At 54.7% G+C, this 14,526-nt stretch overlaps 5 protein-coding genes across 5 annotated transcripts; 1 reads left to right on the top strand and 4 right to left on the bottom strand.

Annotated features, from left to right (window-relative positions):
* Positions 1-1,431: 1,431 nt before the first annotated feature.
* CGCA056_v006494 (uncharacterized protein) lies at positions 1,432-2,667 on the bottom strand (the record flags this gene model as incomplete). Its single annotated transcript, XM_037321743.1, has 1 exon — positions 1,432-2,667. One exon carries the CDS (start codon positions 2,665-2,667, stop codon positions 1,432-1,434), a length of 1,236 nt encoding a protein of 411 aa, XP_037179703.1.
* A 270-nt stretch (positions 2,668-2,937) lies between these two features.
* Positions 2,938-4,598, bottom strand: TNA1-1 (High-affinity nicotinic acid transporter; the record flags this gene model as incomplete). The annotated part of the gene is made up of 5 exons (XM_037321742.1): positions 2,938-3,266; positions 3,318-3,800; positions 3,884-3,972; positions 4,027-4,425; positions 4,477-4,598. 5 exons carry the CDS (start codon positions 4,596-4,598, stop codon positions 2,938-2,940), a joined length of 1,422 nt encoding a protein of 473 aa, XP_037179599.1.
* Positions 4,599-7,410: 2,812 nt separating this feature from the next.
* mrr1-3 (Citrinin biosynthesis cluster MFS transporter mrr1) lies at positions 7,411-9,373 on the top strand (the record flags this gene model as incomplete). The annotated part of the gene is made up of 3 exons (XM_037321741.1): positions 7,411-8,060; positions 8,120-8,533; positions 8,590-9,373. The coding sequence occupies 3 exons, from the start codon at positions 7,411-7,413 to the stop codon at positions 9,371-9,373; spliced, it is 1,848 nt and encodes a 615-aa protein (XP_037179598.1).
* A 297-nt stretch (positions 9,374-9,670) lies between these two features.
* CGCA056_v006491 (uncharacterized protein) lies at positions 9,671-10,251 on the bottom strand (the record flags this gene model as incomplete). Its single annotated transcript, XM_037321740.1, has 2 exons — positions 9,671-9,759; positions 9,813-10,251. The coding sequence occupies 2 exons, from the start codon at positions 10,249-10,251 to the stop codon at positions 9,671-9,673; spliced, it is 528 nt and encodes a 175-aa protein (XP_037179692.1).
* Positions 10,252-10,760: 509 nt separating this feature from the next.
* CGCA056_v006490 (Altered inheritance of mitochondria protein 6-like protein) lies at positions 10,761-12,141 on the bottom strand (the record flags this gene model as incomplete). Its single annotated transcript, XM_037321739.1, has 2 exons — positions 10,761-11,841; positions 11,909-12,141. The coding sequence occupies 2 exons, from the start codon at positions 12,139-12,141 to the stop codon at positions 10,761-10,763; spliced, it is 1,314 nt and encodes a 437-aa protein (XP_037179600.1).
* Positions 12,142-14,526: the final 2,385 nt, after the last annotated feature.

Below are 14,526 nucleotides of genomic sequence, written 5' to 3'. Positions count from 1 at the left end.
ACCGTGACGTCTAGTTTCACCTTTCAATCCTCCAAAACGCTCTGCCCCAAAGGATAATGACGAGCACCTGCGCATTTTCGAAGCATTCCGCGGCCCGCCTAATTCTGTTCTTCAATTACCTCTCAAGACAGATGGCCCGGCGGATATTTTCTTGCCACCACTCGACATGTGCCACTTTCGGAATTGCATCTGGTTCATTTTCAGGATTTTGAAGTTCCAGCCAGATGTCGCTTCACCCACAACGTTCTCGAGATGCCCGTTGAGTAAAAGTATTGTTCGATACATGTTCGACACTCTCTGCGGCTTTCACCGGTGAAGATCATGCGCACTTTCACTGGCTTCGATTTCGGCGTCTTCCAACGGAGACATGCCATGATCATTTACATACTTTCACGCCTGTCTTTCTTCGAAGAAATTGATGTCGCAATCGGTGCTGTCCATCGAGACATGACAGGCCAAATAGCCCAGCATTCGCACGGAAGCCTCCAGGCCTTCGACGAAAACATCTTTTCTGACTTGGCCTCTTAGAAGGAGGTCTATGGGTTGGAATTCAGCAAGCTTCTGGGACTGCTTGACGAGACTATTGTTGATGGCGAGAAGGCAGTGAAAAAAAAGCCAGTCGACATCATATTGAAGGGGTCACATGGGATCCTCAACATGAAGACTGCGAAGCTGAATGCTACATATTCAGAAACTCGAATGTCCTTTCCCCACTGGGTAGAACAACGGGAAATTTTGACAGGATTTCATTTCGCCTTGACTCCTCAATTTCCTTCCAGATGGCTTCGCGTCTGTCCCATTGTGCAGCTTCTTCATCGGTGAAAGATCCCTTCCTGCGGCGGTGAGCGAACCACGCCCAGTCCATAACGCGCCTGTCTTGTGGTGAGGCATGCTTCAATGCATGCATGCATGAAGTTGGTTTCGGGTTTCCAATCATGTTCGCTCCCAATCTCGAATTTGTCTACCTCTGGAAATATCAGAAACGGGACATCCCTAAGGAACTCAGGGTATCCACTGTAGTACCACAAAATCTTATTGTAAGTGGCTGCATAGATTACGACGTGGGCTTGAAGTACTCTTCGATGAAGGAGTTTTCTAGTCTCCCGGCAGACGCTCAAGGGGATCCGCAAAGCTCGGTACCGTTTCATCTGCGCCAGGGCATTGCGAGGTAGTTCCCTTCGCCGCGTGTAAAATCTGACGGAAAGGCGATCGCTACATGGTGACGGGTCCAAGAAGGGGAAGCCGCGCGAGCGGAGCTTCAGACGAATAGGCTCGTGGGATGAAAGGGAGGACAACACCTCGTCGATGAGAAGCCCGAAGATATGAATGGTCATGTCCCAGGGGATGTAAGGCATTGTGTCTGAGACGTAAATGATCAGTCCACTGATCCTTTGGGGCTTCCTCGGCATTGCAATTGGCTGCTGTGGTCGTCTACTGACCTCTTGGCTTTAAGCTTCGCTCCCGGATACTGGTCTTAGTCTTCGGCACAAGGAATGTACCGCGACGACCACCTTTTGCTACAGGTTTCCCACCAGGGCCGAGCGGATGAAACCCTTTCTGAAAAAAGCCGCATTGAGGAGAACGAAGATCATAGCTGTAGTGGAAGAAGTATCTGAACGCCATGTGATGCGGCGCCCACGTCTTGCAGATGCACGGGTTCGTCTTGTAAGCCAGGCGCGGGCCGTCCGGGGATGCCACCAATTCGGCCCACGGCTCCGCTCGTAGAGAGGTCGCAAGCCAGATCTTGACAATCTTTTCTCCGAGCACCCGAGAAAGCTCATAGAAATCGTGCCCCTGAGTCTTGCTCCAGTAACTCAGCCCGTCGGGATCGAGGGGGGTCTCGCACTTGATGTGCTCGAGCTTGTCATGTGAGTGACTTTCGGGAAGTGGCTCAAAGGTGCGACTTGAGGGCGAGTACGGTGCTATAGATCTAGGATCCTCGGCCGTGAGGATGACCTGGATGCTGCGAAGTCTCGGAAACGCCGCCAATACTTCGATGAGTGGGCCATATTCCTTGTTGAAATAATGTATATGTCTCAGCGTGATGTTCTGGACGCAGCTGAGAAGCATCGTGTCGGCGGGCCGCGGGTTCTGCAGCGCAAGGAGCAGATCGCAGAATGCGCCCCTAACAGCCTCCACTGTAGAGCCCCCCCAGGGAATGTAAAACTTGTCCATATGGGGACAGATCAGACAGGGAACTGCATCATCAAAGTGACGTTTGCAGTCTGTTTCCGTGGGCGGCAATGCTGTAGTCTGGAACTCGAACGGAATGAATATTCGGTGTACCATCTTGCGAGTTGCGTGATTGATGCCCAGAGGAATACGAAGGAGTCTGTATCGCTTCTGTTGCGTCGCCACGTTGCAGAGAGAAAATTCGAGGCGTCCCGGTTCACCATGATCGCAGTCTGTCCCAGGGGCTTCGAGGCGTACGTAACCTGGCTCGGGAGCAGCGTTTTTGGCGACCTCGATGCAGCAGACTGCCTGGCCTCTTGTTTCGAGGAAAGCAATGATGTCGTCTATCGTGTGCTGAATAATAAGGATGAAAATATCATTGGGAATCGTTTCTGGGCCTGGTCTACCAGAGAGGGCGGGCCGCAGAGATGGTTCTGGGGGCGGCCAAGGGATAATGTTCTCGCGAGGTTTCCGAATTGGCAGGATGATCTCCATGGTGAGGTGATGGTGATGGGAGAAGATTGACCGTTCTTCGCGTGAGAAAGAGAGGAATTGGAAAGATAAAGGTCGGCAGCTTGCTCGACGGAGGCAAAGGGTAGATATTATTGAGGGGTAATGGACATTGACGTTCGGGAAGTTTGGCTTGGCAGATGCAGCCCTTGTCCTACCTGGCCAGCAACAAACCAACCGTTGCAGTCTCAGAAGAATGGGGAAAGCACAAGCGAGCGATGAAATCAACTTCCGACGGCATTGAGCCAGACTACCTTAGAAAGTATACCTAAACGCCGGATCATCCTGGATGGGAACCCGCTGCACGTCGGCCTTCCTGTTCTGTCGCCTAAAATACCACCACATCAACGCCACCAACAAGATCAACAAGAACTGCGTCGCGACCGCGCACCACACGCCAGTCCGGTACGTCGGGTACTCCTGCTGCATGAAGGTGCACGAGGCGTAGATGCCTCCGATGGCGGCGAAGAGCATCTGCACGCCGCTGGCTACCGAGCGCCGGCTATTGGAGCGGACGTTATTGGATTGGAAGGCGATGATGGTCGGGAGGTTGCCGTTGCAGCCGGACACGCCTAGGAAGACACCTGGAAAGAATTAATGCGTGCGGCGGGTATTGGCATCCTCGACGGTCTTACCAAAGTATCTCACACCATTGTTTGAGTGATACGCCGTCAGGAGGAGTCCCGTCAGCGTGATGGCCGCGTTGAGAACCATCCACGGCATCCTCAACCGCGTTTTATCCGCGATGTAGGCGACGAGGAGCGTCCAGATGATGCTAAAGAGATACGGCGGGGCGCAGAGGAGGAAGACCACGGCGGTGGAGTAGCCCAGTGTGGTAAGGATGATCTGGATGAAGTAGGCGAAGGCGTAGATGGGCGCGGAACAGCAAAGGAACATGAAGCCGTACACCCACAGCTCCCAGCGTATGACGAGCTTCGTGAACTTTTGCCAGGTTAAGGGATCGGGCTCCGCGTCGCCTCGGTCGCGCTCCACGCGGTCGAGGATGGATTCGATCTCCTGCTGGGTGAAGGCGGTTCGTTTTCCGGATGCGAGGAGCTGGTCTGGGAAGGGCAGGGTGAAGATGTATCCGATGAAGGAAAAGCCTACTGTCAGGGCGCCTTCGATGCTGAGAGAGGTTAGTTGGGTTGGGAGGCGGGTGGCGTGTTGACTTGCATGAAGATCCAACGCCATCCTGCGATACCGTGAGCTCCGTCCAGCTTGATGATGGCGTAGGCGAGGATGTTGCCAAAGGCGGAGATGAAGAGGTTGATCATATACCAGAGCGCCATTCTGGTCTCAGAGGTCAGTGGTGATGAAAGTATGTCTGGCATGAGGATCACTCACCTCTGCTGAACTTCGTATCGTTGATACCAGCTGCTCAAAAGATACATGCAGCATGGCAGAAACCCGGCCTCGAAAATCCCGATGAGCATCCGACAAGCCACAATCACTCTCCAGTCATGGGCGAACCCCATGCCAAGCATCACTATGCCCCAACTAAAGACCAGACCATTGAGAAGTATCTTCGGGCCGATGGGTCTTAGCGCCAGGGTGGTGGGCAGCTCGAAAAGGAAGTACGTGACGAAGAAGACGAGCAGGGCGATGGAGTAGCGATCTCCAATGTCGAATCTGAGATCTTGGTTCATGCCGGCGACACGTGCGTTGGAGAGATTCACGCGGTCTAGGCCGGCGATGGAGTAGAGGATGCCCAGGATGGGAATTAGCCGCCAGTCGACCTTGCGTCTACACCTTCTCAGCTAGGACCAGGGCGATAATCGTTATTGAGAATCTTACCGAACGCGGGCTTCAGCCGTTCTCTGCTCCAGCGAGATGTCACCCTCAACGAAAACATGTTTGCGATCTTTCTCATCCACAACATCCGCCTCGTCAACATGTGGCTTCTCCAGCGATGCCATGTCGATCAACTTTAGCCAACATGGACCGAGTCGAGCCCTGATCCCGAACCCAGGGGCCCGGGTCCGAGGGGCCTACTTATTCTCGATCTGCCGGGTAAATGTACACATGGCATCGTTGCAGCAGGATCTAGGGTACGGGCAACATCAACCGAGCCGTCGTCTAGCAAGATCCGCTCCGCGCCCCAACGTCTCGTCGAGGCGTCTCATTGGATACCATGATGGATCTGGAATGCCATCGAACCCCAAACCCCGGATTCTGCAAAGACGGAGGGCAGAACCGTCGCGGGGAAGTGGGCCGGGTGCCAAAAGGGAGCCAAGGGACGTGGATGTTGCTGTGCGGCTCACCGGATAAGGTTTTCAGATGGAGCTCCAAATTCCCCTGTAACGCCGACCGGCTTGGCGTGGCCTATGTTTTTTTTCTCTGGTAGGATGACGACGTTGGTTGACTAATTTGCAGATAGGAAGTGGCATTCCGACGATTTCCGCGGTTCCGAGCGTGGTTTGAGATATGGATTCACCCCGCCGCTGATAATCGCTGACCGGTGCGTCGCGGGTCACGGACGATGGCAAAAGAAACACCACAATGATTGAACGTACCGAATGGAATTACTAAGCTGATGAGAGATGAACTGCTGCACATGCGAGGCATCTTCACAATCACCTGCATGGCTGTTTCAGCCGTCAATCGCCTGATCGATATGCTCACTCACTCCTGCCCCTCCTTCGGCTTCGGGATGACGGGAGGTGTGGTTTCGCCGAAAGCTGATGTGAGACGGCGCGTGAGCGAGAGCGTGGGAAAACACTGTGGAGGGATCCATCTCCGTTGATCGGAGCCGAGAGCGGAGATGACACTTCCGACGACCCATTTTACCCGGGAAGCCCTGTGCTTTGGTTTTGTTACTTCCATCCAGAACCGGATTAGGAACGGCTGGCCAAAGCTCGGGCCACCGACGTCGATTTGGCTTATCGCCTCTGAATTTTTTTTTTATTCCTTCTTTTTTTCCTCTGTCCCTGTGCACCTTGCCAGGTTCATCCTTCCATGCACATCAGACTCGGCGACTCATCATCGGCCGAACACTGTCAATTGAACGGTCAGGGCGCACGCACAGTGACTGCATCTCCCCAGACGAATGACCTGCTTGCTTCTCGACTCTCTACCGCAACTGCCGTCGGCGTGGCTTGCCAAGGGCGATGGGAACAAGAGGGAACCTTCACAAGCGTGTTTGCCCGCTGCAGGCAGCCTTCCCGCGGGCAGCGCCCCGCCGAAAGAGAAGAGAGAAGTCTCGGATGGAGCCCGAATTGCCAAAGACAAGCGCCGTCCTGCTCCGGAAATAATTTGCGACCACACAGTTTGTGGTCGAGACTCTGGACAGGGACGCCTGGTGGCTGCCATGACAGGTTCCACATCCCATGCGGAGGGCCCAATCCGCAGAACTTTCAATGTGGTATCCCTCGATATGCTTTCATGTCATTAGACGATTGACGGCCGGATGCTTCTTTCTCATAAGGGAGGAACAGCATCTTCCAACGTCGTCCGCCAGCGCACAACCATGTCCTCAGCACTTGCGATGCAGCTCCCTCACCGGAGTGTTGCTAGCTGCCCTGCTGTTGGAGCCGGCCCAGGTCATGACTCTTGTGTTCCCGGCTTGGCCTGGGCCTGCCCGCTTGCCGCTTATTCCCACGGGGAGACTTGGCCACGACTGGAGAAGGGAGGTGGGGTCCAAAAGCGGACCTCGGCTGAGTATCCACTCCTCCTATTCATCTCGAGGAAAAGATTGGCTCCTCTGATAACGAACCGGAATTTGTCACTTTGCCGTCTCGTTTCACAGCAGCAATCAGCCAAATGGAGTGAGACACTCATGATGCGGAGAATGGCGTCGAATACAGGCGCCTTTGCTGCATGGACCTGGATGTCTCGGTTCACTCTTCTCGACGACGCGCCATTACATTCCCTGATGTCGGACAATGAAGGTATCATCCATATACCGTACGAATACTATGTATAGACCACAAATCGGGTCCTCAACATGGTTCTGCTTCGGCCGGCCTTCCAACACCGGCTATCTTGGCCCCAAACGACCGACACGACCCCTAGTCCCCGCCGTTTATCCCCAAGGGGACGCACACAGAAACAGTCCAAAGTCCCATCGACAGGCCGCAGAAAGGGCGGGATCGCCCACGTCTTTTTTCCAGAATGCCCACCCACGCCTCCGATTGCGTGCCTTGATTACCCACATCGCGCCCCATCGCACCCTTCGCCCCGGTGGATCGGATGCGGGCTGCCCACCACCACCCACCATCCATCTGCACTCCTGCAAAGTCCTGCACCCCTTGGGCTCCACGGAGAGGGGCCGTCTACCTTGTCTGTCTGACCAGCAAGTTGCAACAAACGTTTGACGGGCCGCTTTGCCCAAAATTTTGTTGGTTCTGTTCAATCTTCTTCCTTCCCTCGTCTCTCGTTTTCTCGCGGCCGGGGAATGCATACTTCTTACCAAAAGGTCACTGATTGTTGACTCATCGCTCTTCTTCAGTTCCACATTGTAATTCACGCGCTTGTTCCGCGGTCATTCGCAGATAAAGGCGCATCATTGGCCATTCCAGTCGAGTGTTGTAAGCTGGTTGCGACGTTCAAAACTCGTCTCCCGAGGCCCGGCGCCGCCTCCGTCATCCGTTCTCGTCACATCCAACCTCGGGCAGCACGAGCGCGTCGCGTTCGGCTCAATTCATGAGAGCAACACACTGAGCTTGAGAAACCTCGCCTACCAAATCAGCATCTACATCCGGGCCGCACCGTAAAGTTCCACCACACACAATGTCCGCCCCCGATCCGGAAAAGGGGTCCCACGCGGCCGAGACCGCGACAACGACCAGCTCCGGCCAAGACTCGCCGCAGCTCCGCCCTCTCAAGACCGTCCAGTCTCGGCACAGCCACCGGAGCCGCGCCCTGTCCACCTCCTCCACCGATACCGACCCCCTCGAGCCGCTCTCCCACGCTCTCACCCCGGACCTCGAGACCGAGGTCGAGCACGCCGCCCGGGAGCCCATCACCTACACCCGCACCGGCACCAGCATCGGCAGCACCGCCTCGCGCCCGCCCGACTTCGAGGTCACCTTCGAGCCCGGCGACCCCGAGAACCCTAAGAACTGGCCGCTGTGGTACCGTGCCTGGACCATCTTCGTCGTGTCCTTCTCCACCTGGGTCATTGTCCTCTACAGCACAAGTTACACGGCGTCTATCCCGGGTCTTGTTATCGAGTATGAGTCGTCCCAGGTCATCGCGACACTGGGTGTCACGACCTACCTCCTCGGTCTCGCAGCCGGTAGTCTTATCGTCGCCCCGATGAGTGAGCTGTACGGCCGACAATACGTCTACGTCGTATGCTTCATCATCTCGGCGCTGCTCATCATCCCGTGCGGTCTGGCCAAGTCGCTAACGACACTCATCGTCGTCCGCTTCTTTGGGTATGTCACTCCCCTTTCCAGCACACTTCACTCTGATGACATCTGACCCGATATAACAGCGCCCTCTTTGGTGCCGCCCTGATCGCCAACAGCCCCGGAACCGTCGTCGACATCGCCGACGAGGAGTACCGCGCCCTCGCCATGTCCTTCTACAGCATCGCGCCCCTGAACGGCCCCGTCACCGGGCCCCTCATCGGCGGCTTCGTCTTCCAGTACCTCGGCTGGCGCTGGACCAACTGGGTCGTCCTCATCATCGCCGGCTTCGCCATCTGCCTCATGTTCACCCTCAAGGAGACCTACGCCCCGACCATCCTCCAGCGCAAGGCCGCCCGCATCCGCAAGGAGACCGATGATCCGCGCTGGTGGTGCCGCTACGACGAGAAGGTCTCCAAGCTACACCTCATCAAGCTCAACCTCAGCCGCCCCTTTGTCCTCAGCTTCACCGAGCCCATCCTGTGGTTCTTCAACATTTGGTAAAACCCACCAACCCAAGTACTCACACGTAGTAACGCTAACTTTTCCACCCAAGGATCTCCCTCATCTACGGCATCCTGTACCTCTGCTTCGTCGCCTACCCGATCGTCTTCTCCCAGCACCGCGGCTGGGGCCCCGGCACCTCGGGCCTCGCCTTCCTCGGCATCGGCGTCGGTACCATCGCCGCGATCCTCAGCGAGCCCCTCTTCCGGCGCATCATCAACGCGCACCCCAAGGACCCCGTCACCGGCCGCGTCCCGCCCGAGGCCACCGCGCGCGTCATGACCATCGGCGCCATCCTCACCCCCATCGGCCAGCTCGTCTTCTCCTGGACCTGCCTGCCCAAGACGATCCACTGGGCCGTCCCTATCGCCTTCGGCATCCCCTTCGGCGCCGGCAACACCATCTCCTTCATCTACGGCAGCAACTACCTCGCCGGCGCGTACGGCATCTACGCCGCCAGCGCGCTCGCCGGCAACGCCGTCATGCGCAGCATGTTCGGCGGCACGCTGCCCCTCGCGGGCTCGAGCATGTACCGCGCGCTGACGCCGCAGTGGGCCGGCACGCTGTGCGGCCTGCTCGAGCTCGCGCTGATCCCGATCCCGATCATCTTCTGGCGCTACGGCGAGCGGATCCGCGCGAAGAGTCCGGTCATCAAGCAGATGCGCGAGGACCAGGAGAAGAACGAAAGTAAGCGGGCCAAGGCGCTGGCGAGGCTTGCGAGGAAGAAGGAGAGGGAGGCGGCGGAGGCGGCTGACGGGGAGAAGACCACGGGCGTGTTGGAGGAGCAGACGCAAGCGAGAGACTTTGAGCAGGAGACTGGTAGTGGGAAGGCTTAAGGGCAGAAGGGTAAAAGGGGAGGTGTATCATGATGGGACGAGTATGTGTGACTATCATGAGAGGGAAAAGCGCGGCATTTATTGGCGTTTGGACTGGAGACCTACGGGCTCACGATATATATAGACTTGGAGGATCCAGCGGTTGCACATAGAGCCACCATCTAAAAGTAATACCATTTCCGTACACTAATACCAATCATATGGCTCGGGCAGCCTGAACCATCATGCACAATGAAGAGAACCCAATCCTCACTGGCCTTGAGCTTGCCGAAGCGAGTCCATCTTGCGTCTTTACGATTACCGGCCCACGTGCCCCGGCCCCGTCGTGTACAGCACGCACCCAGCAATCCTCATCCCCCCCACACCCGCATACCTCTTGGTTTTGTCTGGCAGACGTCAGTCCGCGCCCTTTCACGAGCCTCCCAAGGGTCCAACTTACACCGGTTCCAGTTCTCACTCAGCAACTCCACACACCAGCTCTGCCCTTCGACCAGTATCCCATCGCCCATCGGATCTTGCGGGTCTTGCGTCTTTACATTGCGGTGCGGGCACGGATGCAGGAACTCCAGCTGGAAATGCTGCTCGCTATAGACGCCGAGACCGTTCCCGCGCAGGACTTGTTTGGGACGCATTACGGGCACGAGCTCGGCGGCGCGGGCGCAGAAGCGCTTTGCGTCCTCGTGGAGGTCGGTCGCGTTGATGGAGGGAGCGGATGGGAAGTTGGAGCGGGCATGGCAGGCTTGCGGGCTCAGCCAGGCTGGGGGGTTTGTGTTGGCGATGTGTTTTATGAGGGGGTCGGGGGTGGCGAGGATGGGGAGGAGGGCGGTCGTGAGGGTTGCGAGGAGGGTGATGAGGAATAGGTAGGATGCCGGGAACATGGTTGGGAGTGAGATGTTGGAGGAGGGCGGGGGATGGTAGTCCTGGATTGAAGATGGTTGTCGCGGATTGTAAAGGCGACTTCTGTCTTTATGAAAGACGAATCACGCATTTTAGATTATGTTTACTTGGCAGACGTGTAACATATGCTCGTAAAAGCGGATCGAAATATTCCTTCGATGGACAAAGGAAGTGGCCAGGATGACTGTCCGGCCCTGGTTCATCGTCCATCAGACCCAGCCCGTACAACATGCAACGCCCCCGAAGAACGTAGGGGTACATTCGTGTAAATCCTTTCTGCGTATTACACTGATCAAGACAAATAACGACCTCCGAGTCTGCGTAGGTGACCCCATTGACGTAAAGTCTGAACACCATCGTCGGTTTTTTGTTGCACAGGTTGAAACAGATAGGCCCAAAAGGCAAACATTGGAATACAGGAAACAAGAACACCATACCCAGAGCCACAAAACGCCGCCATTTCTAAACCATTTGATCCCCGTTCACATGCCTACATATACCTCCAGTACCAAACAGCCCTCCAAAACACAACCGACATGACCAAGAACGTAGCCGGAGAAATCACAGTCATGGCAACCGCGTCAGCGAAGTAGGCCCCGTACCACACGCCGCCTGTGACATGTTTCACGTTATCCACACTCAAAATCTCGACGCCCTCCGCCCTCAGCTCGGTCCAGATGTAATCGCGGTACTTGAGCGGCCAGTCCGGAATGTCCCAGTACCGCGGCTGCAGGCCGAGGCTCTTCGCCGCCTGGACCTGGCTGCGGAGCTTTTCGCGCTGGGTGCGGCTGAAGCCGAGGCGGACGGATCCGATGGCTTGTTTGAAGGATGCGCTGGCGTAGACAGAGTTGGTGGTGTTGTAGTTTGTTTTGGTGGTGGGGAGGTCGTTGAGAGGTGCGTCGAGGAAGGTGTCGTGGTATTCGTGGTATGTGGTTGTAGCGTCTGTGTGATTAGCGACGAGGGTTGCCATGTCTAGATTCCCAGTGCCGACCACGATCAAAGGTGCGGCCAGATGGGTTTTGGCGTCGCTTGACGCCGAGGAGTTGTGGCTTGTGAGATACTGCTTCTCGCGGAGCGGCTCGAGCTGGCGGAGCACGACGGGCCACGTTTCCTTCGCATCGGTCTTGACGTCGATGAGGAGGATGATTTGGGCATCGTCTTGGAGAGAAAAGACGCCGCGTTTTGTGGCGTTCCTCTCGGTGACCTTACGGTTTTGAGCGTCAAGAATTTCTTCCAGCGGGTCGAGATACAGAGACTTCAGAGTCCGGGTTGGGGAAAGCGATGGTGTATCATGACCGACTAAAAGATCGCCATCTTTGAGCCATACATCAGCCTCGATGCCGATGCACCCTACGGATAACGCTGAAAACAGAGGTACGGGGCGCCAGTAGTCATTGTGAGAGTGACAGTGAGCAGGAGTCGCGTGGAACGTGGCGTTGTTGAGCCATGTAGAAACATAATCTTTCGGGCCATATCCCGAGTCCTCGGGGGCTTTGAAGAAGATTTCTTGGAACGATTGCAAGGATGTTTCTCTGGGTGGTCGAAGAATGAGACAATAGAAAAGAATACCACTATTATGAGGTCAGCATGATCCTGGTGAGAGGGTACGACTGTACAATTGAGGAAGGGGGAACTTACATTATTAGCGCGCAGCTACCGTAACAGCCGACTGCCCAAAATGTGACGTATGTGCGCAATCTAGGTTTTGTTGTCCAGCAGGACCGCTTCCGCTGGGAAGTCCCGTTGCAGATGAGCCTGTATTCTGAACGTTGGGGAGCATAAACATTTGGACGAGGCTGGTAGGGCTCCCCTGTGCGAATGTGGGCGAGCTCAACGTTGGAGTTGCGGTATCGTCGGGGACGTGAAAACATGTTTGGTATGGCGATTTGATTTGGAAGTCTGCCGTAGGAAATCCTTGGAAACATCATAGACTTGCATCACTTAAGTGTCTTGGGGTCGAAATGCTTCCTTTGTGTGTCTGAATCACAGAGAGAGGTGGCCACTTTGCCTGGTGCAACACCAGTGGAGTTGTACCACACTGGCGACCAAGTCATATGTTCTGTGTCTTTTGTTTTTGTCAAGAAGCTGAATACAATACAATCGTATCAGACAGCGCCTTGGATGTCTGCCGTGCTGGTTGTGCGTGGTTTGTTACCGAATCCCGGCTTTGAAGCTGGCCGGGCTGGACAATGCCATTGATCGAGATCAAAGACAAAGGTTTCTCCAGTGTTCACTGTGAGATGCTCCAAAGAGATGTTCGAAATGAAATTGATAAGCTGAACTGGGACGCTTTGATGTAGTACTAGTTTTGCATAGCCCAAACGGCGTGGTCGAATAACTTGCGTTGACAAGCGATAATCTGCAGGCAGCCGAGGACACGATCGTCCTTCTAACGTTTTTCATACTTTCGAAAAGCAGCTTACCGCGTGCTGGCACACCTTTTCGACTGCTTCGTGACTCTGACTGGGAAACATATGAGGGCCTGGATGGCTTAGGCTAGAGAAAGCCGGGGGCCCGATAAAGGTTTACATCAATAACTCCATATCAACCATCCACGGCTCGACCATGATACCCGATCTTTGAAGGCTTCAGGATACTCTAAGTGTCTGTGCCTCGGGAAAAACGGTGCAACCTTTGCTCGACTATGCTACGTCCCATTACCATAGCCCTAAGTATTGAATGTTTTACTACGCTGCCATGTGTATCCGCAAGATAAATAACATCAAACCACCTCAAACGATCTTACACCTAACTCTTGATGCATATTTCTTTCTTCCCTTCTACCTTTTTCTTCGCAGTTTGCCGCCTGGAGGTGCACCTTGTTGACTGCCGTATGACTATCACGGGGAAATATTCGAGGGCCAGGATGGCTCACAGAGAAACCTCTATGGCCACCTATGGGGGTATATGAAGAGAGCGCCTTGATGCAACATTGATACTATGAGATGTTTGTCAGTCACGAAGCTCCTTCAAACGGCAATCTTAAACGTACATCCGCCCAACACTTCTTTTCGGATCTGTGATACGTCCAAAGCCAGTTGTTTTGCTCAGATAGGTATTGCCCGTTGCCGCATGTAGGCTGGGCATCGAGCACGCAAAGGTCCAAAGAAACATGGCCAGACTGGATGAAGCCAGAGTGGCATGCGGGCCCGCGAGCTTCAATCGTCAAGCTGGGCACATCTTCGACAGGGGCCGCACTCGTTGCCGAGGCGTAGAATGTGATAAACAGGGTGGCGATGAGACGAAAAATCATATTGACGACGAGTGTGGTTCAAGTTGGTTGGGAAAGGCTGAGTATGTGGAACGCAAGAATGCGGCGAGCCCATACGCGCCTACTTGTCCTTGGAGGTCTTCTCAAATGGCCTCCAAGCAGGTGGTCAATAGCCTAGTAGGCTGGTAGATCCTCATGTAAGTCAAAAGGCCTTGGTGTTATGGATGGGTCAGCAATGAATTAGACTTTGTGTACAAATTTCCGGCACTCACCACAGAACTTAAGGCCTAGTATGAAGCATGATGACAACATGTTGTTTCGAGGCTCCGCGGGCAATGTTAATATATCACAGTAGATTGATCTTTTCCTGACATGGAGTCGTGTGAGTCAGTTGTAATCAAAGGGTACTGCGATACGAGTTATCGTACACTCCGCGTAAATGAAAGAGCGATGTATGCGCATAACTCGGAAGGTCAGTCGTTATCACGGTCTGATCCACTGGGCGTCACAGATTTGATAATACAAGCGAGTGTTAAATCCTTCTTAAGGGCCACAACATATGGCCAGGGAATGATGCAGGCCTCAGAGAAATGCACCAAGCCTTCAGGGTGAATCGTGATGTAGAGACGGCGAGCTGCCCCCCTATTAATCTTGTTTAAGCAAGCCATGTGGTCTTAGGTTTCTTCACGTAGCTCAACGTTATTCCTTGATATTCGACTGAGAGCGTGAGAAGGAGAGTTAGGAGAATAACTCGGCTGCAGTCTGGATTACGTTATGCAAAGCACTTTGAACTAGGACATCTTTCAGATTACTGAATGGCATTTGTGTTATTCTTATCTTCCGTGAAGCCACTAGTGCCAGATGAGAATTTTACTTGCGGCTGAAAATGATGGCCTAGACAAATATGCCATGTGGTTACCCTGAACAAACGGTGCCCGGTGCCGTGACGCGTCAGATGCGCTTGTTGTAGTGAGCTTTCCCCAGGAGCTGAATACGCCTCAAACCACCATGCCAATATGGATTCTGCAAGGTGCTTTAAGCTAGC

Source organism: Colletotrichum aenigma (assembly GCF_013390185.1).
Source record: "Colletotrichum aenigma strain Cg56 chromosome Unknown KSG_Cg56_contig04, whole genome shotgun sequence".
NCBI classification, from domain to species: domain Eukaryota; kingdom Fungi; phylum Ascomycota; class Sordariomycetes; order Glomerellales; family Glomerellaceae; genus Colletotrichum; species Colletotrichum aenigma.
The sequence above is the reverse complement of the archived record's forward strand: the minus strand, read 5'-3'. Positions and strand labels throughout refer to the sequence as shown.